The sequence below is a fragment of the Pelodiscus sinensis genome, chromosome 1 (assembly GCF_052426305.1).
Source record: "Pelodiscus sinensis isolate ZL-2025 chromosome 1, ASM5242630v1, whole genome shotgun sequence".
NCBI lineage: Eukaryota > Metazoa > Chordata > Testudines > Trionychidae > Pelodiscus > Pelodiscus sinensis.
The window spans coordinates 121,382,447-121,409,479 of record NC_143052.1 but is presented as its reverse complement, the minus strand read 5'-3'; the positions used below and the strand labels follow the sequence as shown (position 1 = coordinate 121,409,479).

Here is a 27,033-nt window from a genome sequence, read left to right as displayed (position 1 = left end):
AGAAGGGTTACCACTAGTTAGTTAACATAGGCAAAGGTTCAGTTTTAGGGTTGAGTTTCCACAAAAACATGATTTGAGAGTCTTTTACTTTGTCACATAAAAGATGATTTGATGTGGATTGTTTCTATAAATGAGCCATTTTGATTGAAATTTTCCAAACTCTCTCTCTTTCAAAAACTTCAGAACAGCCTAATCAGTGCTATTATTCTAATCCCATTTTCTGTTGCTCCTCACTTTGAGTAGTTTTGAAATCAGTCAGACAATTTGTGGACAACATGAATAAGAGGAGGAGGGAGAGACAGAATCAGGCTTCTTTGGATCCTTCAGAAAGCGATAGGAATTATTGAGGAATGCAGCTACTGAATTTATTTCCAATGAATTGTCTGTATTATATTTCATAATTCCTAAAACTGAGGTTCTCAAACTTTTCTTATTGCATAGCTGCCTTCCAAATTACCAGCTCTCCATGTACCCTTACCATTCTCACCACTGATACTTTGTGTGTGCTGCTTAACATTATGCCTGTTTAGCTATCTGTCCGTAATTCACTATTACATAGAGATGTAGTGTGATACAACTGAAAAAACCCCATAAATTCTGATCTCAGTTAGACTGGAGAACAGAAACCAGGCTGTAGTCACTGGATGTGAGGATTCTGTATGTCAACGCCTCTGTGTTCTCATTGGCATTCCCTGAAGTAAATTAACTCCTGTATTTTATATAACAAATTCCCACAGAGTTTTGAAGCTTCATATGAAAATGCAATTAATAAAGAAAACATCATTATGGAATTTCTCCTTTACGCAGCATTAGAGAACGCTGTGTGAAGGACCTTTCCATAACAGGAGCCTGACTTAACTATTACCACTGTGATTGAAATAAATGGGATTACTTTCACAAGTAAGCAGTCCCTACATTTTACCTCATAACAGCAGACTTAAAACAAAAAAAATCCAGTGATCAGTTTCTTTAGCACTTTCAAGTCAGGGGATGTCAGTCATTACCAACTCCAATTCTAAGACAACAGGTAGTAAGATGCCGTAGGAAAAAAACAAAAAGAAAATTCCAAAGCCCATTCTTTTGGAGCTGTGGATGCCAATTGTAAGAATGCCATTTCATCTTGCAGCTATTCCACTATAATGGTGTACAGAAGATTGAGAGAACCCTGTAAGGTTTAAGGATGTTGAATTGTGGTTAATTGACTAGTCGATGGACTAGTCGATAGGCACTCCTGCATTCCTCCTTTGAAATTGACTAGTTGAGATGTTAAATTGCGGTTAATTGACTAGTCGAGTAGTCAATGGACTAGTCAATGGACTAGTTGATAGGCACTTCCACATTCCTCCTTTGAATTGTACAAGAGCCCCAGTAGGGGCTCTTGTACATTTCAAAGGAGGAATGCGGAATTTCGCCTGCAGCCAAGGGTGAGCAGGAAGTCCTGCTGACTCCAGGTTGCATGTGAGCATGCCTGCTTTGATATGTACATTTCAAAGGAGGAATGCGGAAGTGCCATGGAGTCTGGGGTCAGCGGGGGACTCAGTCCCCCACTGACCCCGGGCTCTGTGCTGTGCTGCGCTGCATGCTGCGTGGAGCCTGGGGTCAGCTAGGAAGTCCCCTAACTGATACCGGGTTCGGCTAATATGCTGCGCGGAGCCCGGAATCATCTGGAGGAGTCCACAGCTGACCCCAGACTCCATGGCATTGCTCCTTTGAATGCTGCTTTGAATCCCCATCTCAGCTGTGCGGTGGCTGCCCCTTTGAAACACCGCCTCAGCATTTCAAAGGGGCAGTGCCATGGAGCACAGGGTCAGCTGGGGACTCCCCAGCTGATCCCAGGCTCCCTGTGGCATTTCAGCAGAACCCGGGTTCTGGGAAAATGCCGCTCAGAACCTGGAGTTAGCTGGGGAGTCCCCAGCTGACTCTGGTCTCCACAGTGCTTCAGTGCTTTAAAGGGACTGTCCTTTAAAGGGACAGTGATGCACAACTTAGCCGCAGATCAGCTGTGCGGTGGCTGCCCCTTTGAAATGCCGCCTTGGGATTTCAAAGCATCAGTGCCACACAGCTGATCCCCGGCTCAACTGTGCAGTGCTGACGCTTTGAAGAACCCCTTCTTTCCCCCACTTTGTTGCCTCTGTCTGATAAAGGGAGCAAAGGGGGAGGAATCAACTAGTCGACTATCTGATAAGCACTTGCTTATCGGATAGTTGACTAGTCCTTAACATCCTTAGTAAGGTTCTGCATACTTGTACTGTAAGATATTTTCTTTCTACCCTAAAAAAGTTACAAATAAAAATACATTAAACTTGGAATCTAGGCTCAATATTATTGCCTCTTTCTGAAATGATTATTTGTGTGTAATACCCATTTAGATGGACTGTCCTAAAAAAATTCCTGCACTTGAGGAGACTTCATTTTACTTCCCACTTTTGAGTTTTCTTCCTTCTCCATTTTGTGAAACACTAATCTTCCATTTTACATTTTTCTAGCTCAAATCAAATGATTATAATATTGTTACATTTCTGACAGCAGGGAGAATACATTTCAGATGAAGCACATATTTTATTCTATTTTAACTGTTTGTGTTTCCCTAATTGCAAGAAAAATTCAATCATGATCTATTTGTGGAATGATAAATATTTTACGTTAAGTTTTCAGCTGGAAGAAAAATATGTGCTGTCAATGAAAGGTACCAAATTGGCAGCCGTGTGCCTTATCTACACAAGGCTTTTATTTCCTATAAAACTTTTTACTGTTGCTATCATCAGTGTCTTTCCAACCAAGTTTGACTATTAATCAGTCAAATGATTAAGGAGCTGGAGGGACTGATTTATGAAGCAAGACTAATTGAATTAAATATGTATTGCTCAGTTAAGTGACAATGAAGCTTGGTTGGAGAACATTGGAGCTGCCCACAAGTACCTACAGAGTGAAATAACGAGGGAGTGGGATTGTTTAGGATGGTACACGAGGTACAATTTTAATTACTGTAAAAGATAATGGGATGATAACCTCCTAACAATGAGATCTATTAGTCTTGAAGAATGCTGTTTCCCAGGGAAGTGTGGCTGGTGAGAGTGCTGTCAGTGGACGGTCTGTAAATTAAATTGGATGTAGCTGTAGAGAAGAGTGTGTCGTGTAAGAACAATCTTTCACCAGCAGGGGAATGGCATAAATGTCCTACTGTGATCGCTGTGCTCTAATTCAAATTTCTGTGTTTCTGTGAGAGAATCTACATATTCATATTACTTTTTAGTTGTGGGCACCCTGCCTACATGCCAGGTTTAGCCCTGTTTTAGTGGATATGCTGCTCTGTTGACTTCAGTGAGGTGAAGCTCACCTGCGCATGGGCTCTGAATTGAGCTATTTCTTATAGTGAATGTAAGGCTTACTTTTTATTTTGGGTACCATTCTTCCTATGTACCCAGCAGTTTGCAGCGTGAAGGGAGCAGACAAACTGGTGCATTGAGTTCACGAAAAACTCTTCCACGGTTTTTATATGATGGCCTAGCTAAATGCAATGCCAGCTTCATTTTTTTTTCAGCTTACACCATGTATTCATTGATCTTTAGGCTGGATTGTTTGTTGCTAGTGTGAATGTGTGCGCTCTAGCGGGAGTATATGTGTGCAACAGCCCACGAGCTAGTCACCCTCCCCACCCCCATGCTTCCTCAGGCCGTGAGGCACACCCCGAGTTGTTAGAGGTGCAGCAGAGGGACTTGTATGTTATAAAGGCCTGTGCTGACCCTGTTAGTGAGCGTGAATTACACTCTACATGAATATATGTTCTAGTCTGCTGTGATGAGCTTGTAGTTGGGAACACAAATAACCAGGTCCGCTGATGGCGTGGGGGGAAAAGGGGACAACTTCCTGGTGTTTCAAAAGGGCCTAGGTAGGGCCGGTCCTAACCAATTGGCAGCCTTGGGCGACCACCCGTAGGGTTGCCAAATGGTTGCCTCCCTTCCTCCCCCCCCCCCCCAAAAAAAAGGTCAGGGAGTAACCAGGGAAACTGGCTGAAATGCATTCGGGGCCCGTCCCTAAGACCAGCTCTGTCAGTGGCCCTTTGAAAATGGCAGCCCTGTGCGACCCACCCCCCTGGCTCACCCGCCCATAAGACCGGCTCTGGGCCCAGGGCTCCTGGCTGCTGCAGTAGCAGTGTTGATGGCTGGGAGCCTCTGGCCCTTTTAATCACCACTGGAGTCTCGGGTAGTGTTCGGGGCAGTGCTAACGGTTGCCTGGCAAAGGCATGGCATGCTGAGGGCTGCTTGGGGGAAGCTAGCCCCATCCCCGTCCCTTCCACTTGAGGCTCTGCCCCTTCCAGAGGCCTGAAACTAGGGTTGCCAGGTGTCCAGTATTCTAGAGTGCCTAGTTTTTGCACCCTCTGTCTGGTTTAAAAAAATTCAGAAAATACTGGACTTGTGCAATGTCTGGTGTTTTCTGTTGTTCCGGCTGGGTGCCAGACGGAAGCCTGGCGGCAGTGGGGAGAGTGGCTGGGAGGTGGGGCCGCAATCGGCGTTGGGAGCCTCTGGTTGCGTGCAGAAGCTGGTCAGGGGTGGGGGGAGTGTCTGGGAGGCAGGGAGCAATCGGTGTTGGGAGCCCTCAGCTGATTGCGTCTGAGGAGGAGTGACACCTTGGGGAGAAGGAGAAGCCCTGTCCCTGCTCCTGAGCGCTGTTCAAGCGCGTTGTGGCGCCGTAGTGCAGGAGAGAAGCCCACAGGTGCTTTGTAGTTGTGTTTAGGTGCCTTCCATGGGCTCTCAGCCAAAACTGACTGGGGTGGAATTTCTACTTCTTCCCACTGGGACACCCAAAGACCTGGCTGTGGGGGAGTCACCTTCCTACCTATGGTTGTGTGCCCCCCCCTTCCGCCCTGCCATTGTGTTGCTCTGGGGTCTGCCTCTCTCTGCTTTGGGTAGCAGGAGGCTGCTTTGTAGAACAGGCTCTGCTGCCTCCCCCTTTGTTCCCAGCTTGGTGGCTTTTGTTAGTAGTGTGTTTGGTTGGTTGGTTTGGTTTTTTTTGCTAGATAAATTTTTAGCCTGTGTGTTTGGTGTTTTTTGGGAGACCATCTGGCAACCCTACCTGGAGCAAGCCCCTCTCTTTTGCCCAGAGCCTGGGCGGCTCTGTCAACCGTACTGCAAGTGACACATTAAGCTGCTTGTGTGGTCACACAATCAGTTGTATCCTTTTCCCTTGTTGCACATCGGTCACCCCAAGGACAGGATTTAATCCCTTTCTGGCCTCATCTTTTTGATTCTTACTCTAGTTTGAAAGTTGTTTGTTTTCCAAAAGTATTCCAAAGTGGCGCAAAACCAAACATGCTTTTAAATATTTTATTTTCATGCTTTAAGGGAGATTGACACATTTTGAGGAGGAAAACAGCCTACAACACCTAAATTAAAAATAAATATTCATGTTCACATTTGTTCGTCAGCTTTCCAAAATGTAAAAATATGTTTCATGTTGTTTTAAATAATGAAAGGTGAAACAAATGAAAGATAAACTTTCTACAAGCTGCAAGGAAATAAAAAGACAAAGCCTTTGTTTATAACTTAGATTTCAGCAATGCCCTTTGACAATCAAGGCAACTCTTAATTACAAATGGAATTATACATATAAGAACTGTTCAAAACAAAGGAGCGTTTTTTTTTCTGGTTTTCTTTGTGATAGTTTTAATTAGCTGCGACTCTTTGAACAATCACAGTCCTTGACTGCTATTCAGACACTGATGGAAGTTGTTAACTTCAAATAATATCTGTAGGGAGGCAGAAGTACAGGGGCTCCTGCACAACATGATCCACTGTTAATTGATTCTCCGGTATATTGGAATTCTGCATACCTAATATTTAAGTGCAAAAGAAGCATTGTCCCATACCATTCCAATGACTGACAAGTAGTGGCTGGTCATAAACTCTGTTTTTTCTCTTAACCATTGACCCCTTCTCCAAAACAAATGGAAGTTTTGGGAGGGGAGCGGTTGGTCTACCATGTGGGAACAGCTTCTTTTGACACTGATGATGTGTGGGTTGTTCAGCTGTTAGGAAACGTATCGTCCCATCTTTGGCATAACACCACTTCTTAATTCCCCAAGGCAAACTCTTTTAAGGAAAGTGTCTACCAGAGATGAAAAGCTATTCAGCTTGGGGAGCTGAACCTCCTGCATCAGTTAGGCTCAGCTGCCTGGGCTCTGGATGCAAGCACAGGTTAGGCATTGGGGTATGCTAGTGTGGGCCCTTGCAGAGTCCGATTTAAATCAATAGTGGTTCTTCGAGTGATGTCCCCATAGGTGCTTCACTGTTGGTGTTTGGCTCGTCCTGGCGCTGCAAATCGGATTATTTTTCTAGCAGTCTCCTGTCAGGCTGTGCATGTGTGGGGAGGTGCTTGCCATTTGTGCCTTTGGAGCTCGCGCATGTGGCCCAGGTCCCCTCAGTTCCTTCATTGCTACCCTCGGCTGCAGACGGAGCTCGATCCCTCTCCTCCTCTTCGGTCATGTGTTGACAGGAATAGAGTTAGAATTAGGTCAAAAGTTGTTTTTTGTTTTTGTAGTTAGCAGTAGTTAGTTTAAAAATACTGTTTTTCAAGTTTTATTGTTGTAAATAGTTAGGGTGCCTGAGGCATGGCGCACTGCCAGCTTCGCCAGCTACGATCCTCAGGCCTGTCTTAAAAACAAAAAAAAAACAAAAAAAAGGAAGAAATCAACAGAATGGTGGGCTCCCCCAGATTCAAGAAATGTGAAGTGACACATGCTATTATTTGACCAAGTGCTTGAGCCTCTATCAAACAAGGAGGTCACCAAACAGCAGAACAATGCTAATACTCAGAAGACGACCCCGAGTGCCTTTTCACCTAAACCCTCAGCTAAATGAAGGGTTTCTCCAGCTCGCTCCCTACCACCATGAGTTAGTATGAGAGACAGTACCAGAACCAAAATCACAGTCTGATCACATCATGACACCGAATACTCCGGCACTGAAGAGCTTGGCAGCTCTGGGTCTGGATAAAACTGCAGCACCACCGGCGCCAACTAAGACCTTGGTGTTGATGAAGGCCAGGTTTAAATCTGCCAAACTCTTGCCTCGCACCTCTAGCATGGAGCCAGTGCCATCCTCTCCAGCACCAATGCCACCAGCACCACAGGAGCCTCCATCAAGCTGTCGTCATCTTTCTGTTCACTCTAAAGGCTCAATGCACCCGTGCAGGAATCGGAACCAAGATCTAGATCTCCATATGACTACTCTTGAAGACAGCCATATCAATCTCCCTTATCACCTCTTGGCTCTCCTCTTCCACCATGGTCACCTGTACTTTCTCATTACAGTGAGTATGATGAGGACTGCAGGCGTACGTATTCTTCTCAACATCCCTCTCCAACCAGGCTCACACTTCATATGAGAGATGCTGACCACAATACTCCCACCATCCTCCATGGTATCCGGCATTATCCTATCACCTTGACTGGTCCCCATACCATCACTGGGTGCTCCCATGGCACCAGTCAGCAGCACTGCCAACCCTGGCCCAGAGGTCAGTGGCCCCCTCCCATCCGCATACTTCCCCCTTGCCAACGGAGGACCCAGAAGAGGGGCAAATTGTTGATGATCCTGACACTGAACAATCTGACGTTTCACCAACTGATAACCGCTTCATCTGGTGAGGAGAATGATTTATTCCTGATGACCCGTCACCAACTGATGATCTGAAAGAATTTCAAAACTCATTCAGAAGGATCACTACTAGCCAAGAGGTGGTATTATCAGAGGTGCGAGAGAAATAACATAAGCTTCTAAAGAACCTCCAACCTGCCACCAAATCCAGAATTGCTCTCCCCATAAATGAAGCAATTATGGAAGCAGCGGATGAGGTTTGGCATACACCAGCCACAGCCCTACCAACCCATAAGAGGGCTGGTAGAAAGTACTTCACCCCCTCCAAGGGCATGGATTTTCTGTTTCTTCACCCCCCCAGCTAAACTCCCTAGTGGTAGATGCTGAACAGCATCGATCCAAGACCCCGCAGTTTGAATCCACCACTCATGATAAGGACCCATAAACACTTAGATCTGTTTGGCAGGAAAATGTATTCCTCCTCGACCTTTCAGCTTCATTTAGCCAATTACACAGCATTATTATCCAATCATGATTTTGATAATTATGCAAAATTGATGGAACTAATGCAACATCTCCCAGATGATAAAAGGCCAATATTAAAATCTATAGTGCAGGAAGATAACAATTCATCCTGCACAGCGCTGCAAATGGCGCTTGACTTCGCTGATGCAGCTGCAGAGGCAATCACTACATCGATGTTAATGAGGCATTCATTGTTGTTGCAAGCAGCGGGTGTCCCCAAAGAGCTGCAAACCCAGGTCGAAGACCAACCATTTGATAAGGACAAACTCTTTGCAGTGTAAACTGATGAAGTGCTTCATTCTAGCAAAGATTCCTAGACCACCTAACATACTTTAGGGATGTATGCCCCCCAGCCCCCTGTACCATAGGAGACAGTACACTCCCTGTCAGAGGCAGAGACTTATCATTTGCCTGACAGCAACAGCAAAGACCGTTTGACCAAAACCATTCCAGAGCAAGGAATCAGCACCGGTGGGCTCCTAACACCTGCTCGTCCAACCAACAGGCCTCCAGACAGCAGGTGTGAGGCTTTGGTCAAGAGCCTGCACGATGTCTCCACTCCACAAGTGACTTCCAAATTTACCACATTTCATCATCGTTTGCGCCCTTACCACAATCAATGAGCAGCATTTACGATGGACTGCTGGGTCCTAGAAATTGACAAGGCCAGTTATTCTATCCCCCTGGTTTCAATTCCATCAACCTCTCCACCCTCCTCAGGGACCCCTCTCAAAAATTGCTACTTCGTCAACAGATACACCATCTCCTTCACACAGGAGCCATAGAGAGTGTACCCAAACAATATCAGGGCAGAGGTTTTTACTCAAGCTACTTCCTTACAGAAAGACGGACAGGCAGTTGGAGGCCTACCCTTGACTTTCTTCACCTAAACAAATACCTCCGTAAACAACAATTCCAGATGGTCACGCTGGCGACAATCATCCCAGCACTGGACAAGGGAGACTGGTTTGCGGCCTTTGTCCTCCAAGATCCTTATTTTCATGTAACCATACACCCAGTACACAGATGCTTCTTCCACTTTATGGTAGCTTCAGGCCATTTCCAATACAGCATTCTTCATTTCGGCTTTGCATCTGCCCCCAGAGTTTTTTCCAAGACTCTGGCCGTAGCTGCAGCATACCTACGCCGCAAAGGTACCTTATTCAAGCCACAAGGGATATGCTGCTTTTCACAAAATGGGTTTTTGAATCCCTCGGCTTTATTATCAATGAACAGAAGTCTACTCTATGTCCCATCCAATCAATAGAATTTATAGGGGCTTGTCTCGATTTCACAACAGCATGACCATACCTGCCAAATCAGTGCTTTGATGCCATAAAATGTTTGATCTCAATCATGAGGTTGAGTCTAACTGTCTCAGTTCTAACCTGCCTTCGTTTCATGGGCCACATGGCCATTACCACATATGTGGTCCCACATGCATGCCTGCACTTCCACTGCCTTCAGCATTGGCTTGCCTTGGTGTACAAACCAGCCAAGCACCACATGCACAGACAAGTATCAGTTCCCCAGAGGATCCTATTGTCATTACATTAGTGGACCGATCCTCAGAATCTTCTGGCCAGTGTCCCATTTCACCAGGTGCAGCCATCCATCCATATTACCACCGATGCTTTGCTCCTCGGCTGGGGCGCTTACTGCAAGCATTATCGAGTTCAGGGCAAATGGTCTACCCACGAGACCACACTCCATATCAATCTTCTGGAGCCCTGTGTGGTCTGCACTGCCTGCAGACATTTTCTCCATAATATCTGGGGTTCCATGGTACGTATCCTCATTGAAAATGTAACTACCATGTTTTACATCAACAGGCAGGGAGGCACCAGATCTTGATCTCTTTGTGCAGAAGCAGTGCATCTATGGAACTGGTGTATACACAACAACATCACCGTATCATACCTACCTGGAGCCAAGAATACTATTGCAGATACCCTCAGTAGCCAGTTTGCAGTGGACCGCCAAACCCGGATCCTACACGACATCCTCCATCAATGGGGTTGTCCGTAGACCCTTTTGCCGCTTGCCGAAAACCAAGTACCCTCAGTACTGATGCAGATCATCTGACTCTGGCATCTTCTGCACCTCTTCACAAGGTCCTTGACTACATTATGTTCCTGAAACAACAAGGTCTGTCAGTTTCATCACTCAAGGTGCACCTCGCTGCCCTCGCAGTGTTCCACCCTCCGATTGACAGCATCTCTATATTTGCTCACCCTATGTCTAAGAGATTTCTCAAAGGCCTACATAATCTCAGTCCGCTACATAGACCTGTTCCACCCACCTGGGATTTGGAATTGGTTCTTAAGGCACTTTCCAAACCACTGTTTGAGCCCATGGCCAAATGCACGCTCCACCTGCCTACAGTAAAGATGCTTGCTGCTCTCAGCATCACCGCCCTATGCGATTTTTCACAAAGACAAAGTCATCTTTTGACCCCACCCTTCCTTCCTCCCTCCCTAAAGTATGTTCGTATTTCCCTATCAATGAGCCTATCGTTCTCCCTACCTTCTGTCCAAAGCCTTATGCTTCCCGGGAGGAGGTGTTTTTACATACCCTGGATGTCAGAAGGGCACTATTGTTCTGTATAGACTGTACCTGACCATTCCACAAATCACAGACTTTATTTGTCTCAGAGGCAGCACATGCCAGGGGAAGTCCACTCTCAGTGCAATATCTCACAAAATTGATAACATCCTGCATCATTCAGTGTTACCTACTTCAAGGTAGACCTCTCCCTAGCGCGCCCCCCCCCCCAGCACATTCTACTTTAGCGATGGCAACACCCACAGCCCTTCCTCATGGGAGTACCGCTCAGAGATAACTGCCGGGCTGCTACCTGGTCTTCCAACTTAACTGTCATGAGGCCCTACGCCATTTCCACGCGAGCAGACACAAGCTCTGCCGTAGCTGACGCAGTCCTTCCATCTGCATTCAAGACATAGTCAAAGCCCACCTGCTATCTTGGGGGTACCTCTGTGTAGTCACCAATAGTGGAGCACCCACAGGGACATCACTCGAAGAAGAAAAAGAAGTTACTCACCCTGTGCAGTAATGATGGTTCTTCGAGATTGTCCCTGTGGGTGCTCCACAGACTACCCTCCTTCCCCTCTTCTCTGGCTTGGCCATGCAAGAGGGCAAACATGAAGAAACTGAGGGAACTTGGGCAAAGTATGTGAACTCCATGGCTACGTCTACACTGGCCCCTTTTCCGAAAGGGGCATGCTAATTTTCAACTTCGTAATAGGGAAATCCGCGGGGGATTTAAATATCCCCCCGCGGGATTTAAATAAAGATGTCCGCCGCTTTTTTCCGGCTTGTAGAAAAAAGTAGGAATAAGAGATCCTCCGGAATAGGGCTTTATTCCGGAGGATCGGGCCAGTCTAGACGCTCTTTTCCGGCTTTTCTACAAGCCGGAAAAAAGCGGCGAACATCTTTATTTAAATCCTGCGGGGGATATTTAAATCCCCCGCAGATTTCCCTATTACAAAGTTTAAAATTAGCATGCCCCTTTCGGAAAAGGGGCCAGTGTAGATGTAGCCCATAGGTGCAAACAGCACATTCCTCCCCTCACCCCGCCTGTGCATGCTCAGCCTGACTGCATACTGCTAGAAAAAGACTCCAGTCTGTGGCACTAGGATGAGCGTGACGCCAACAGTGGAGCACCCATGGGGACACACATCTCGAAGAACCGTTGTTACTGCACAGAGTGAGTAACTTCCTTATCTCTGCATTAATGGGTCCCATACAGCGTTCCCTCTAAGCTGCGTAGCAGCAGCTTCATTGGTGATTTGTCAGCTCCCTGCACGGAGCCCTGAGCCTCTGACTGGGTGGGGCTGATTAATTGCCTGTGAAGCTGTGCTTCCTTGCAGCGTAGAGGGAACACTGGTCCCATGGTAACACTAGGGATATGGAAGGTAGAATAACCTTGTTCTAGTCCTGAAGATCATAGGTTCGAGTTCCAGAACAGGATTTGGGATTATTCTAAGTGCTTGCATAGCAGTATGGTGAAGGGGAGGTCCCTGCTTGTTTTCAGTGATGCACTGTCTTTGCCAACATATGCTCTGATCCAGTAAAGCATTAAAATGCCTGCATAACTTTAAGTAAGCAAGTACTTTTGGGGCTGATGCATAGCCCACTGAAGTCAACAGAAGCACGATTCCTGACGTCAGTGGGGTTTGGATCAGGCCCAGTGGTACTTCACATGCTTAAAATTGTGCATATGTTTAAATGCTGTGCTAGATCAGGGCCACGTTTTTAGTTTGAGACAGGTTTTAGTAACCGGTTTATTTACTCGAACACTAGCAACTCAGACGTTCAGTAAAGATAACTCTTTACTATGGAAATTAAGTCATAAGAAACTAATGGGAATCACTTTCTTGCTGCCTACATTTTCAAGGACACGTCAGAAAATCTGCCCCCTGTCGTTGCTGTCTACCTGACATCAGGCCCGACAATGGGAGAGGACAAGGGAGACAACTGCCCCTAAGACCAGTGAATCTAAAGGGCCCAGGGCTGTCTCTTGGCCGTAGCCATTGCCCCAGCAGCAGCAGCTGGGAGCCCCAGGTCCTTTAAATTGTCACTGGAGCACAGCACAATGTGCTCTTGGCAGCTCTACAGGCTGGGAGAGAGGCCTGTGTGGCCCCCGCCCTGCCCCTTCTGCCTGAGGTCCTGCCCCTTCTGGGAGCGGGAGCTGCCCCTCCCACCTTTCCCAGGGACCCAACACGACTGTTGGCTCCTCTGTCTGACACCTCAAACATTCCACACTGATGCTGAAAAGTTTGCCACTCCAGTCCATTGCAGCACGTCGGGATCTCTGATACAGACTTTCTACATACAACACAGTACATCAGAATTATTTATGGCATTACCTCTTTTATCCTTTTCCGAAAGGCCATTCAGCAGGCACAGTTAACGTGGCATGAAATGAACTATCGGCACCTTGCAGGAACTGGTGCAAGTTTTCTCTGTCTCTTACCTTCAAGTCTGAAAATCAAATTATTCTCCTGGATTTGCCAGCTATACGCTTCTGCGGTTATTTATTAATTATTTCTTTTTTTGCATTGTGGTGGTGCCCAGCTGCCTCAGATGTTGATCAGATCCCCAATGTGCCACGTATTGCACAATGCGATCCTAGGAAACGATAGAAGTGTGGGAGGGAAACATACCCGAGCTGGAGTCCTCTTATATGTCTAAGTAGTTTTTTAAGTACATAAAACATGCCGGCTTCAATGGGATATTTTGGGTAAATGCATATCTAAGAAGACTAAAAAGAAGAATTTTCAAATTTATCCTCAAATGGATTATAAGTAGTTATTAGGCTAATATAATTACTTCTGTTGCTAATATCTTTGTAACTGATTTTTTTTTAAAAGTGGTGTTTTTTAAACCCCTTCATTCTTTAGAGCAGAGAGTTACCTGGACCAACAAGAAATGAGAAATCTTGGATCAGGTCCTCCACTGGTATAAAATGGTGTACCTTCATTAATTTAAATGGTGCTACACAGTTAACATTAGCTGAAGGTCTAGGCCATTTAAAAATAAGGGAGTAATCCTGGCCTCATTGAAACTGGGAGCCAAGACTCTTTGAAAGGAGCAAGGATTTCACCCCAAATGATTTGCCAGGGACCCAACAACATTCTTTATTGTAAATGTCATCATCTCCTTACAGCAAAGAACCGTGGGATAGCAATTCCGGTGGATTTAGACAGCCAGGTAAATACCCTCTTCATGAAGAGCCATTCCAACATGGTGCAGAGAGCGGCCTTGGGATGGAGAATGTCTGCCCGCAGTGGACCTCGTTTTAAAGAAGCACTAGGAGGCCCTGCCTGGGATTACAGGAATATCATTGAAAAACTGCAGGTATGGTAGCAAATGCTGGCTGCTGTGCGTGTGACCATGTGTTGTGTCTAGGTATGTTTGTGACATTAAGACTAACCCCAGGACAGAGATATCTAGCAGGGAGTGTCAGCTGGCCTGAGCAGCTCACTGTGGTTATAATCTGTATCTAAAAGGGGTCATGTAATATGCATGATGGTTTGGGGGAAATTTGTGTGAGGGGTGTGATTTCTAAAGCACAACAGCATGTTGTGCATTGGTTGACCTGTTGGCACAGACTAAAATTTGTAGACAAGAGGTGAGTATAAGACAAGAGACGACAGGTGGACACAGACAGATGGGGATGCAAGGCAGTGCTTTCAGCACAGTGGTTTCCTAACCATTGTCAAGTTTTTTGTTGTTGTTTTGTTGGCTCCAGGGCAAAGGAGAGTTTTGGAGGGCAGTTAAGGTAACTGAGCAAGTTGATGGGAACCTGTTCCCAGATGTTATGGGCAGCAAAGAAGAAACCCTGGAGTTGCAGCTTTGGGAATGTAAGTGGGGGTGGTCAAACTAGCAACATGGGCTGATGGGATGCAGAACTGCAAATGACAGCAAATGTTCGTGCCATATTTTATTCACGTACTAAATCATTGAAGGGCAGTTGGAGCGACTCTTGCCATAACTGACCACCTTCTACTACTTTGTTTAGGATGTAGTCTCTGCCTTGGAGCAGCAGTTCACTCCCATGATGCAGGCTGAATTCTCAGTGTTGGTTGATGTATTGCATAGTCCTGAACGTCTTTTTCCTGAAGGCAGTGATGCAAGAATAAGATGTGGTGCTTTCTTGTTCAAGTAAGTGGCACAACAAGAGCCTTGTTGATTTATTTTTCTGAAAAAAAAGGGGGGGGTGTTAACATTTCTAGAAGTGCACAAGTCCCATTTATAAAAGGCACTTAGGAGGCTGCTGATACTCTTTGTTTATACAGGTTGAACCTCTCTCATCTGGGACTCTCTAGTCCGGCAACATCTTTGGTCCGGTAGGCTAGACTAGAGAGCCCCTGCCACAGAGTGAGTGGCTGGGAGTGGAGCCGCTCTGGTCTGCTCAGCCCACAGGGCCTGGGTGTAGAGAGCCCCGGGAGAGACTGCTGCTCTGGTGGGGTAGGGGTCCCAGGAGCAGCTTTGGCCCAGGACCAGGTGGCTGGAGTCGGGGAGCCCCAGGAGCAGCTGCCACCCCACACACGGCCGGGGATAATGAGCCGAGCCCTGTGAGCGGGCAGGGGGCAGCAGAGCCAGGCATGTGGGCTGGAGGAGTTCAGGCCTTCGGGTTCTCCTAGGACAGCAGCCAAGAAAGGAGGCTCGGGAGAGCCCAGAAACCTGACCTTCTCTGATCCAGCAAATTCCCTTGTTCAGGACCACTCAGGTCCCAAGGGTGCCAGACTAGGGAGGTTCAACCCGTTTCTTCTTTGTTACAAAGTTCAGGTGTCCCATTAGTAAGGGAGTTGTATGTGTGACATGATTAACATGAAAACCTTTGTGGCTTGCTGAAATTAAGATCGCCTCAACTAATTGTCCCCAAATACACTGCAAGGTCTCACACTTTCTATATTACAGTGTGTGGTTTTAATTCCTATTCTTTTGGGGCATGCTGAGCTACCTTTTGATACAAAGTAAATAAGCCCTTTGGTTTTTATTTTAAATTGCAGACTCCAAAATCACTCTTTTTAATGTACATTTCAGTGGTTTAAAACCTTGCCTGGTTTTAAATTACAAGAGGTTTTATTTGCTGTTTGGAAAAGAGCTGTGAGATGCCCTTTTTGCCCTTGAGCAATGGTATAATTTTGAGGTGACTTGAGGGCACTGTGAAAATTTGGCAGGTTTCCTGATTCCTCAGCTTTTCACATATTCTGCACAGGTAGCATTATATAGTTCATACTTAAAAAAAATGACTGAATGTTGCATTTTTTTCCTCATGTGTCAAAGCTTTCACTGAGAGTCACTGGAAATGTTGAATGAGTAAAGACTGCAGGATCTGGCCTATAGTGTGCAAGGAATACAGGTTTTTTTTAAACAACTTATTATTACTCAGTGATACTTTGCAATACTTAGGGCCCTACCAGATTCATGGTCCATTTTGGTCAATTTCTCAGTCATCGACATTTAAAAATTGTAAATGTCATTATTTCATCTATTTAAATGTAAAATTTCAGTGATGTAATTTTACAGGTGCTGATCCAAAAAGGAGGGTGCGTGTGCGTGTGTGTGTGTGGTGTCCCAAGATTGTTTGTGTGGTATCGCTACTTTACTTCTGCCCTGATACAGGTGGTAGTACGGCTGTTAGAGCTGGGCATATGGAAAGCAGTGGCTGCTGGCCAGGAGCCCAGCTGTGAAGACAGAACCATTGCCAGCAGCACACAGAAGAATGTCAGAGTATGGTATTTCCACCCCTTACTTCTGTACTGCTACCTGCAGAACTTGACCCTCTGTCAGCAGCTTCCACTCTCTGGCTGCCCAGCTCTGCAGTAAGTGGTGCAGAAATAAGGGTGGCACTCGCTGGCCACCCAACTCAGAGGAAGCACAGGAGGATGGCAATACTGCAGTCCTCCTAAAACAACCTTGCAACCCCCCTCCCCCCCACACACACTATTTTGAGTTAGGCTCCCTTGTGAAATCTGTGTAGTATATGTTAAAAGTACACAAAACACTAGTTTTCATTGGAGGACAGGAGATTTCACAGTTCGTGACACATTTTTTCCTGGTCATGAATTTGTTAGGGCTTTAGCAATACCATATAAAGGACACTATTAATATGTAGTCATGCTAAATTGATTTGCATTTAGTCCACAGTGAGTTCCTCCCATGAACCTGGTCATCATTTGAATGATGGAAACTTCCAAAGAAATCCCAGCATGCTGCAGGAAATAATACTAGTACTGAACCCAGTGTGATAAGGGGCATGGTGTTCTCTTTTGAATTAGATGGAAAGAAGGATGCTTTATGCAAGAATGTGTGTGTTCACTCTAGTGTCCTTTTGCTAAATTTTTATTTGAGCAATGATGTTTTGCTTTCCTAAACTCCAGTTGCAGTTTTATGTGGATGCAGAATTCTGCTTTACTTCCTGCCCTCAGTTGCCCTGCAAAGTTACTGTGTACACTTCAACAACTGCTGCATTCTATCCAGAAATGACTGCAAAGTGATACTATTATAACCATTTAAAAATACCTTGGATCATTTTGTTGGAAGCCATTCTGTAGTTGTAGAATAAATATTATTGCTACCGTAAAAGTCCCTGTTAAAGTTTGTAAGATAAGTCATGGACGCTGCAGGCAACATGGTAACTTTTAGAAAAAGATAGGCCCAAGTGACAGAATTTGGATTCTAGTTTGGATTTCAAACCTTCTAAAAATTAAGATGTATTTGGATCTGGGACTCTTTCTGCTCATTATTTAGGCACCAGCAGCAAAATTAGATGCAGACTCCAAACACCCTTAAAGGCCAAGAGAGTTTGGGCTGGGGCTCATTTCTTTGTCATGGTATCTACCTGCTTTATTTGTATTTTCTTCAGGAAATATGGTAACAAATAAACAATTTCTGCATAAAGTGTATGTTATCTGGCTTGGAGATGGGGTGCAATACTCTATATAACGTCTAATGTTTTACTTGAAGGTTGATTAATCACACAAAGAAGCTAATGGAGAAAGAAGAAAAACTCTGCATTAAAATTCTTCAGACGTTACGAGAAATGCTTGAGAAGAAAGACAGCTTTGTGGAAGAGGTATTGCTACCTTTTTAGTATTAAAAATAAAGCTTTAATCTTGGCATACAGTATTGGCCCTAGAATTGAGCCGAATGTTATGCTTCTTAACTCCTCATGAGTTAAAGTACTACATTTGTTACATCAGGAAAGGGGGACTGAAGGTTACAATTTCCATGACACGCCACATGGCCTGTTGCAGTCCACTTATCTACAATCAGTATCTGGAAAGCTCAGGGGATGTCTCAGCCTTAATGCACCATGATTAAGGCTATGATTATGTGATAGATGTCCCAGCAGTTCCCCTACCCCCGCAGCTCACAGTTGAAGGTATCCTCCAGGAGCTGTCTAGCTGAGGGCAGCTGGTGGCAGGGGGATACCCATGTATGCCTCACCTTCAGCGGGGTGGGGAGATCCCACAACAGTTCAGCCCTGCAGGCCAGAGGTGCCCACAACTTCCACTCTCCACAGTGCCGGAGAATCAGGGAGCCCTAGTAGCAATTGGTGCTGAATCTGCCTCCCCATTTTGTTAGAGATATTTTTAGTGAAAATCAGGGACAGGTCACGGGCTTCCATGAATTTTTGTTCATTATCCGTGACCCTTCCATTAGTATTTTTACTAAAAGTATCCTTGACACAAATTTAGGCTTAACCATGCTAGTACTGTTTCCTCTCTGACACACTTTGGCTAGAGGTCAGAAGATTAAGGCTATCACAGCAACCTTACTACAAAACAATCAAAGACTCAAAAATCTAACTAAATTAAGAAAGAAAATTAGATTAAAACAAAAGTCTGCATAGCCTCTTGGGTCTTGTATACATACTTGGCAAGAGTCCAGCTAGGTAGGAACATATTGGGTTAGCTGTAGCAATGTAACACCATATATTTCTGGCGTGCTCTCTGATTTTTTCCACCGCTTAGTTCATTATTTCTCCTTCCTACCTGGGAACCCAGCTCTTTACAATCAGTAAACAGTTTTGATGCTAAAGATATGGCAGGGAGTATGTAATATTTACTCAGGTGTACCCCTTAAGGTAGGAGCGGGCAATAAGCAGCCTGTGATCCAGACACAGTTCACTAGGGCCCCAGGCAGGCCGCCATATGCTTTGTTTATCTGAGCATCCACAGAGACAGCTGCTTGCTGCTGCCAGTGGCTGTGGTTTATCATTCCAGCCAACAGGAGTTGCAGGAAGTGGTGGCCTAACCTGCGCCACTTCCCACAACTCTCATTGGTAGGGAACGGTGAACCACAGCCAATGGGAGCTGCGTGTGGCTGTACCTGTGGGTGCTCAGGTAAACAAAGTGTCTGGTGGCCTGCCAGGGGCTAATCTTGGCAAACCATATCTGTCCCATGGGCTGCTTATTGCCTACCCTTAACCTAGGGGGAAGCGGAATCATCTCTGTGCTCTCTACAACGCTTACTGTTTTGTTTATCTGCTAACATTCCCTTTGTTTAGCTCCAGAGTGGCTTCCTAATTTAATCTCTCAACATCTAGGTTTCAAATGCCTCCTTTAGTTTGCCTGCACCTTAGGGCCATGGTGATAGGTCCATGACTAGAGGCTTTAAAGTGATTCAAAACCCATCTCTCTTGACAAATTTTTTGTGCTTTGTATGGTTTCCGCTCACTGATACTTCTTATCATTCATTCTGCTTTATGTTAAAACGAATCAGAGTGATTCATTGATTTGGCAGAGAAATCATTGACCGTTGTCCATAATCAGCACCTATAATCCAGTATATACATTGGAATCACTTTAAGAAACATTGACCTCAAGTGACAATTTTCCCTTCTCCTTGCTCCCATGCTCCAGTATGTACAGATTTTGATGTGATGCTGGTCATCCATTTCACAGTATCTAGCAGAATTAACAACACTCAGGATATACCATATAGTTTAATTTTTAATATAAAGCTCCTAATGATGAAGGGAAGAATTTTGTGAGTATCAAGATGGATGCATATTTCTAGGTGATTTGTATTTTTCTCCTTAAGCTCCATGTCTCAGTGCTGTCATAGGAATGTGATAAGACAAGCATCTTTCAATTTCTTCTCTAATGATAAGCCACATATTAGGAATATGGCCCACCCACAGTGCATGTGTTTTGGTCATTCACTGTTTTAATTTCAACATACGGCCATAAAAAGGACATTTTTGCCCAGGCTCTAGGCAGCCTACTAGATAGGTTTAAAAAAACCCTAGTCAAACCAAGACAAAAACAGCAGTAAAAAAGCAGTGATTTTTCTCTGCACAAAAACAAGCTGTCCACGAGTGAACTCTCCTCCTTCTCATCTCCTGCAAAGAAGTTTACTTCAGGAGCAATTTACTCAGTCCATGGCAGATAGTGATTTGTCTTGGTGTCATGGCAAAATTTTCATGGCTGAATCAGGTATTATTGTTTTTAGTCATTTTTATTTCAACTGTTTTACTGCATCCTCCCCACAAGTCACATGTTAACAACATTTTCTTTTGAAACTGTTCCCATTGGAGAAACCATGCTAAGCCTTTCCAAAATAGCCAGATAACCACCAGAAAATAAAACCTCAGAAAAACAAGGAAAGAGAAGACAATACCTTGAGTTATAGATATTCAGTAAAAGCTTGTCTGATAAAATAAACCTTTTACCCGACTTTGGTGGGTGATACAATGGGATTAATACAAACCACCAGAGGGAGTTAAGTGACAGCCTGGCTTCCAGTCCTCAAGAATGCACATCTGAGTTCAGCAAATGCTGCTCAGTTGTGCATTTGTTATCCTGATGGTGCACGAGGAGATGGTACATATTAATGTTTTTGTAGGGAAAAAAATAAGACTCATACCACTTCTCCCCCCCCCATGCTGTTCTTTCTGAGACCTGTGAATTTTATAGTGGAGAAGGATAATAAACCAAATCATGTGAATTACTGTGTGTTTTTTTTCCCTACTGTAAGTCTTTTCCTCACTTACCACTCTTGAGAGTCACAGCCAGGGCCAATTGGGAGTGGGGGGGGGGGGGGGCGGGAGGACGGGAAAAGGCAGGAAGGCCATTTGACATGGGCCTCAAGCTCAAAGGGGTCCTCAAATTTAGACACTTGTTAATTTTTTGCCATTTGATAAGTTTCACAATTGGTTTTATGCACATTTGTGCAGAAAAGGGCTAGAAAAGCATTTGTTAAATAAAAAATATTCAAATTTTGTCTGTCAGGTTTTTTGGGTGCCTTGTTTTGTTTTCATGTGTCATCGTTTTTTATTTTTATTATGGCAAGGGGCCACAAAAGCTTGAAATGGCCTGAGTGTCTCTGAGCTTTTGAGAGGAACTGGACAGCTTATGCTACAGACTTCAGAAAAGAGAGAAATAGCAGAGTGAGCTGTCTTTGGAGCACTCTCCCAGTTTTCCGTGAAACATTATATCCCTGCACATGCGGTTCTATTCTGTTGTGTAATTGAAATGCTGAGAAACACAGAATTAGGGTTCATGGGGCCAGATCAACTTTTGACAGCAAAAGGCCCAATTGTGTGTTAATCACAAGTCTGTTCTGTACTGTGCTGGATTTTGAGCATTAGATTTGGCACAAACCAAAACATTTTTCAGTTTAAGTTCATTGCAATGAGAAGCAGGAGAGCACCATAATGCAAACTATTGATTAGTTGTATTTATCTGGCCCCCATTACTTCAGTAACTGAGCACCTCATCATCTTAAATGTACTGATCCTCCCCTTTCTGTGGGGGAGATAGACCATTATTAACTGTTTTATAGAGGAGGAACTGATGCACAGAGAAGCTGACTGTCTTTTTAAACTCTCTTTAGAAAATTAAGAGATTGATTTCTTTTTATTTCTTCCATCCTTCCCCAACCGGCTTAACACAAATGGTGTTGAAACTATAGATGTTGGTATATGTTCATTAGAACACCTGTACAACACAGCAAGTTAAAGAGGTGAGGTGGTGGTCTGTAGTGTGTTGGTGTTCCTAAAATGATGACAAAATGCTGGGAGGGTTTATGGCAAAATTTCCCACAGTGAGAGGGAGGGTTGACAGACTTGCCAGGCCCCTAGGTAAGCCTGGGAGCCAGGCTCTGTGTACCTAGAAGGTGAAGGGCCTTGGGCCGAAAGGGCAGGGCTGGGCCTCCCTCCAATTCTCAGAGTTGGTAGTGGCAACAACAGCCAAGAGCCCTAGGTTCTTTTGAGTCATTTGGCCCCGGGGCAACTATCCTTTGACTCCTGACCATGGGCCTGTCTCAAGGTGCAGGATAATACTCATGGGCTGTGTCCAGACTCCATGCCTCCGTCGACGGAGGCATGTAGATTAGCCAGCTCGGAAGAGGGAAATGAAGCCGCGATTAAAATAATCGCGGCTTCATTTAAATTTAAATGGCTGCCCCGATCTGCCGATCAGCTGTTTGTCGGCAGATCGGGAGAGTCTGGACGCGATGCCCCGACAAAGAAGCCTTTCTTCATCGACACAGGTAAACCTGGTTTCACGAGGCTTACCTGTGTCGATGAAGAAAGGCTTCTTTGTCGGGGCATCGCGTCCAGACTCTCCCGATCTGCCGACAAACAGCTGATCGGCAGATCGGGGCAGCCATTTAAATTTAAATGAAGCCGCGATTATTTTAATCGCGGCTTCATTTCCCTCTTCCGAGCTGGCTAATCTACATGCCTCCGTCGACGGAGGCATGGAGTCTGGACACAGCCATGGTGTGGGAAGGCATCATGCAGCATGTATGTATTTAAACTGGGAAAGCCTTTACAAACATGTGAAGGGGTTGACCGGAGAACACTCTGTTTCATTTTCCTGAAAGTTTGATTTGGGGGAATTGCAGTCGTAATGGGATATAAAACTTCTTGGTCATTAAATTTACTTTGATAATGACAGAAAGCTCTGACCAACCTAAGTCTCAGTTCAACATGTGGTGATTCACTAACGAAACTAGCACCTTTCTGATGGGGTATGAAAACTAAGCTCTCCTTTCACTTCTTTAGGCAACCTTTATGGGGCAATGTTTAGGAAGCTTGTGCTGCAGTTGCCTGTGCTGGAATTGTGTGTTGGGTAAAATGGACTTCAATTTCCACAAGGTTTTTGTTTTTTAAAGAGGGAAACAGGTGAAAGATAACAGGATTTTGTATTAGCTCTGTCCTCTCAAAGTTTTAATTTGAGTTCAGCTAAGCTTTACGTGAAATCTGAGGTGAATTCTTATTCCAGACACAGTTCCGCCTCTGTTGTTGAATGAGTAAAATTTTCAAAAGCATCTAAGCAACTTAGGCACATCCCATTACCAAAAACATCTATGTGATCTAGGAGCCTTGTCTCAGTGACTTTCAAGGGAATCCTAAGTGAACTAGGTGCTTCTGAAAAATTTACCCTCTAATCATCTGTGTAGGTGATGTGACCATACTGTGATAATATATGGCTGTGTCTACATTGGCACCCTTTTCCAGAAAAGGGATGCTAATGAGACAAGTCGGAATTGCAAATGCCGTGGGGGATTTAAATATCCCCCGCGGCATTTGCATGAACATGGCTGCCGCTTTTTTCCGGCTCGGGGCTTTGCCGGAGAAAAGCGCCAGTCTAGACGGGATCTTTCGGAAAATAAAGCCTTTTCCGGAAGATCCCTTATTCCTCTTAAAATCAGGAATAAGGGATCTTCCGGAAAAGGCTTTATTTTCCGAAAGATCCCGTCTAGACTGGTGCTTTTCTCCGGCAAAGCCCCGAGCCAGAAAAAAGCGGCAGCCATGTTCATGCTTAACAAATGATTATGCAGTTTCAAATGGTGCATGGTGTAATGGTAGGAATCAAATCTGTAACTTTCACTAATAGTTCCCACTAAAATCAACAGTATTGCTTGCATGAATAAAGAATGTGTGCACAAGTAAGGGCTTTTTATGCTATGGTACACGCATTTGATACTTGTGTCCAGTTTTAGATGTTGAACCACAGTATGAATGAAAAATTAGAGTACAGTTTAAGTATTGTTGAGAGGGGAGAGGGAAAGCCTACAAACTACTTAATTGTCCATCCATCAGAAATATGAATACCTGGGATTTTTAGGGGGATACTCTTGAAAATGATTGCTCCAGTTTCAAAACATTTTCACTAAGTTTCTTTTTGTACCACACAACTAGATTTATAACTCAACGTGGTATGCAAAGCTAACATCCCCACACCGCTCGACTTTTAGCTTCTTGTTTAAGCAGTGACAAGAACAAATAATGGGTTAGAACTCTTTTTTACAAAGGTACATTATTCCCTAAAGAGCCTGCAATTCACCTGTTGTTGCCGTTGAAGTGGGCCTGATTCTTTTCAGTTTGTCGGTGGCAAAACTCAAGAGGCACATTCAGATTCTGCCCTCAGGTACACGAAATCAAAGGGAGTTGAGGTGTATCCCATTGTTGCTGTTTTTAAATCAAATAAGCTCTTAACTCTTAGTCTATTTAGGATCATTTTATTTATTTGCTGTACTGAGTTGAGCAGTATTCAGATAAATTATCATAAATGTAGGCAAAAATAAATGGAAAGAGGAATAATTCTGAAAATGTCATTCTGTTGTGGAGTTCACCATAATTTAAAGAGACTTATTTCAAGTGGCAGGGCGGAGAGGAAGAGAAAGGAATTCCCTTATCTATATTACTAATAGCACTTCGAATTTGCAGTGCTGCAAGCATTTTAAAAAAATCAAATTTAATTTTCACTTCTTGTGCTGTTTTGTTTGTGCTGTGCTTTGAGAAAGATGGTGCACTAGTCAATTTCTGTTTATTTCCAGTCAACGGACCAAAAATTGCTCGCTTACTGATATAGCTCAGTGTGGGTTTTTTCAGCTTGTTTGCTTCAGTGCTTGGGTTGCAAGTGCTATAAGGAATATTTAAATCCAATCTAAAAACTTCTCAACGAAAAGTCAATCTCCCCATGATATTTATTAATATTAGGTTTTTGTAAAACATTTAAAATGTACTGTGAAACACTCTAAACTGACAATATTCCTGTAAGGTCTTTATAACAAATATTTTTGCTGTAGAAACAAATATTTGTTTTGGAAATGAGATGGTACTTGAATATGTAAGAAGTCACGAACAATCAGCAATGCATTAATAAGCAACTAGAGCACACCTTGAGTAGGGATTTTAAACATAAGTGGAAGGTCAAATGACTTTTAATCACCCGAGAAGCACAATAACATTGTAGGAATTCACTCCCTAGATTGACTTTTCTTTATCTAATGGCATTTATAAATGAAACTAAGGGAAAACGTCAGATCTGTGCATTTATTGGACAACATTGACAGAGGAATGTCGTCACTGACAGCCAATCAAAGAGGACTATTAGTGATCAATGTTCAATAGGGATTTCATAATATGCTGACATCAGTGCCACCTTTTACTTTAGTGGTTTCATAGGTCATCTGCTTGCTGATTGCTTCCTGCCTGTCATCATCATCATTGCCTCATTCTAATCTGGAAAGTGCTTACAGATGTTGGCTGATTTGATGGAGTACAGTGAAAAACTGAAAAGATTTGGCTTTCAGACGAATGGCTTGATCCAATACCTTGTTTGGTTTCTTTTTGTGTGCTTGTTCTAGTGCTTGTAGATGAGATTTAAAAAGTCAAATTATAAATGTATAATTTATACATGTTCTCAGTAGTGATGGATGGCAGAACAAGGAGCAATGGTCTCAAGTTGAGGTGGGAGAGGTCCAGGTTGGATATTAGGAAAAACTATTTTACTAGGAGAGTGGTGAAGCACTGGAATGGGTTACCTAGGGAAGTGGTGGAATCTCCTTCCCTAGAGGTTTTTAAGTCTCGGCTTGACAAAGCCCTGGCTGGGTTGATTTAGTTGGGATTTTTCCTGCTTTGGGAAGAGGGCTGGACTTGATGACTACTTGAGGTCTCTTCCAGCCCTAGGATTCTATGATTTTATGAAATAAATGTTAGGGGCCAATGAAGATAGATACCAATATCTGGATTTTTTTTATTTTTTTTTACTCCATCACCAAGTGTTTACGTGTCTGTGATAAACGTTAAAATATGATATTAGGCAGGACACATTCAATAAAAGGCTGAGATTCTTGTGTAAGTCTATTTCTCATCACCACATGAGCCTATGACAGGAACTAGGACTATCCAGTAAGATCCATTCTCTTAGATGAAATTCCCCAGGGGTTGTTCCAATCAGGAAACCCCAGGGGTGTATAGACTTCCCTGTGGGCTCCATCCTGCAATCCACATACATCCTGCTAGTTTATGCCTTTATCCCGGGCATTAGATTGGCTTCTTGTATGCATATGTTGATTAAGCAACAAGATGCAACAGTTTGGTTGTAGCAGTTCTTTGGCATCCAGGAGAATATAACGTTGTGTGTGCTGCAGCACCTGAAGCCGAGCAATATGTAAGAATGGAGATTTCAGTCTCTTCTGTTGCAGTGATTGAACAAAGTAACTATTTTTAGGCAGCTGTCATGTGTGTGTGTGTTGGGATACATGTGACCAAACAAAAAATAGTTCCAAATCTCCTGCACGTGGTAATTTCTCACCATACCCACATGGTGGCACTTGAAAAGAAAAGGAAATAAACCATGCAGAGAAACAAATCAACACAATTTGACTTTTCCCCTCTAGGTTCCAAGCTGTAATAATTAAGCAAGCAGATACCACAGAGCATGTGATGTTAAAGCATTTTAGACCATCCTATCTTGGGCCTCCTGACATCATCCACCAAAGCATGCAGTTATTGCATATTTCTGGCACATTTACATATTTAAAACCTATAGTGTTCTGAAGGAATCTCACCGGACATGGTAGCATTCTTATTTATCATGTTGTGTTTCAGACCATTACTGTAGAATACCGTACTACTTTATGGATAAGGTAAAATCTTTGCATAATCCTACTGGACTTTTCTCAGAGGCCTGTGGCACATGAAAGACTAACAGATTTATGTGGGCATAAGCTTTCAATGGTAAAATCCACTTCATCAGATGCATAGAGTGGAAATCATGGAGGTTCGGAGATTTTATATCTATAATGTAGGTGACTTCTGGGTACTCATCTGGCTCTGTCAATCTGTTTCTTCACTCCCCCAGGTGGTTATTTAGTTTTAAGACTGCTCCATAAAGATCCTTGTAGGTGTTTGTCTCTGTCTGAGGGATTGGAGCAGATGCAGTTGTATCGTAGAGCTTGACTGTGTCCTGGATGGAAGCTAGAAGCATCTAGGTAAGAAAAATGATCATTAGGTTTCCGGTATAGAATGGTGTTTGTGACCGTGATTTATTTGTACTGTAGTGCCCAGAAAGTAGATCTCCGGTGTGGACTGCTCAGGCTCAAGTTGATGGTGGTAGAAACTGTTGAAATCCCGGTG

General features: G+C 44.1%; 1 protein-coding gene across 1 annotated transcript in view; it reads left to right on the top strand.

The window, feature by feature from the left end:
* Positions 1-27,033, top strand: part of ITPR2 (inositol 1,4,5-trisphosphate receptor type 2) — a 324,515-nt gene that overhangs the window by 168,390 nt on the left and 129,092 nt on the right. Inside the window, exons 35-37 of the mRNA XM_075898795.2 lie at positions 13,810-14,000; positions 14,665-14,807; positions 17,619-17,727. Of these exons, the coding sequence (XP_075754910.2) occupies positions 13,810-14,000; positions 14,665-14,807; positions 17,619-17,727 (443 nt within the window). The remainder of the gene's footprint in view (positions 1-13,809; positions 14,001-14,664; positions 14,808-17,618; positions 17,728-27,033) is intronic.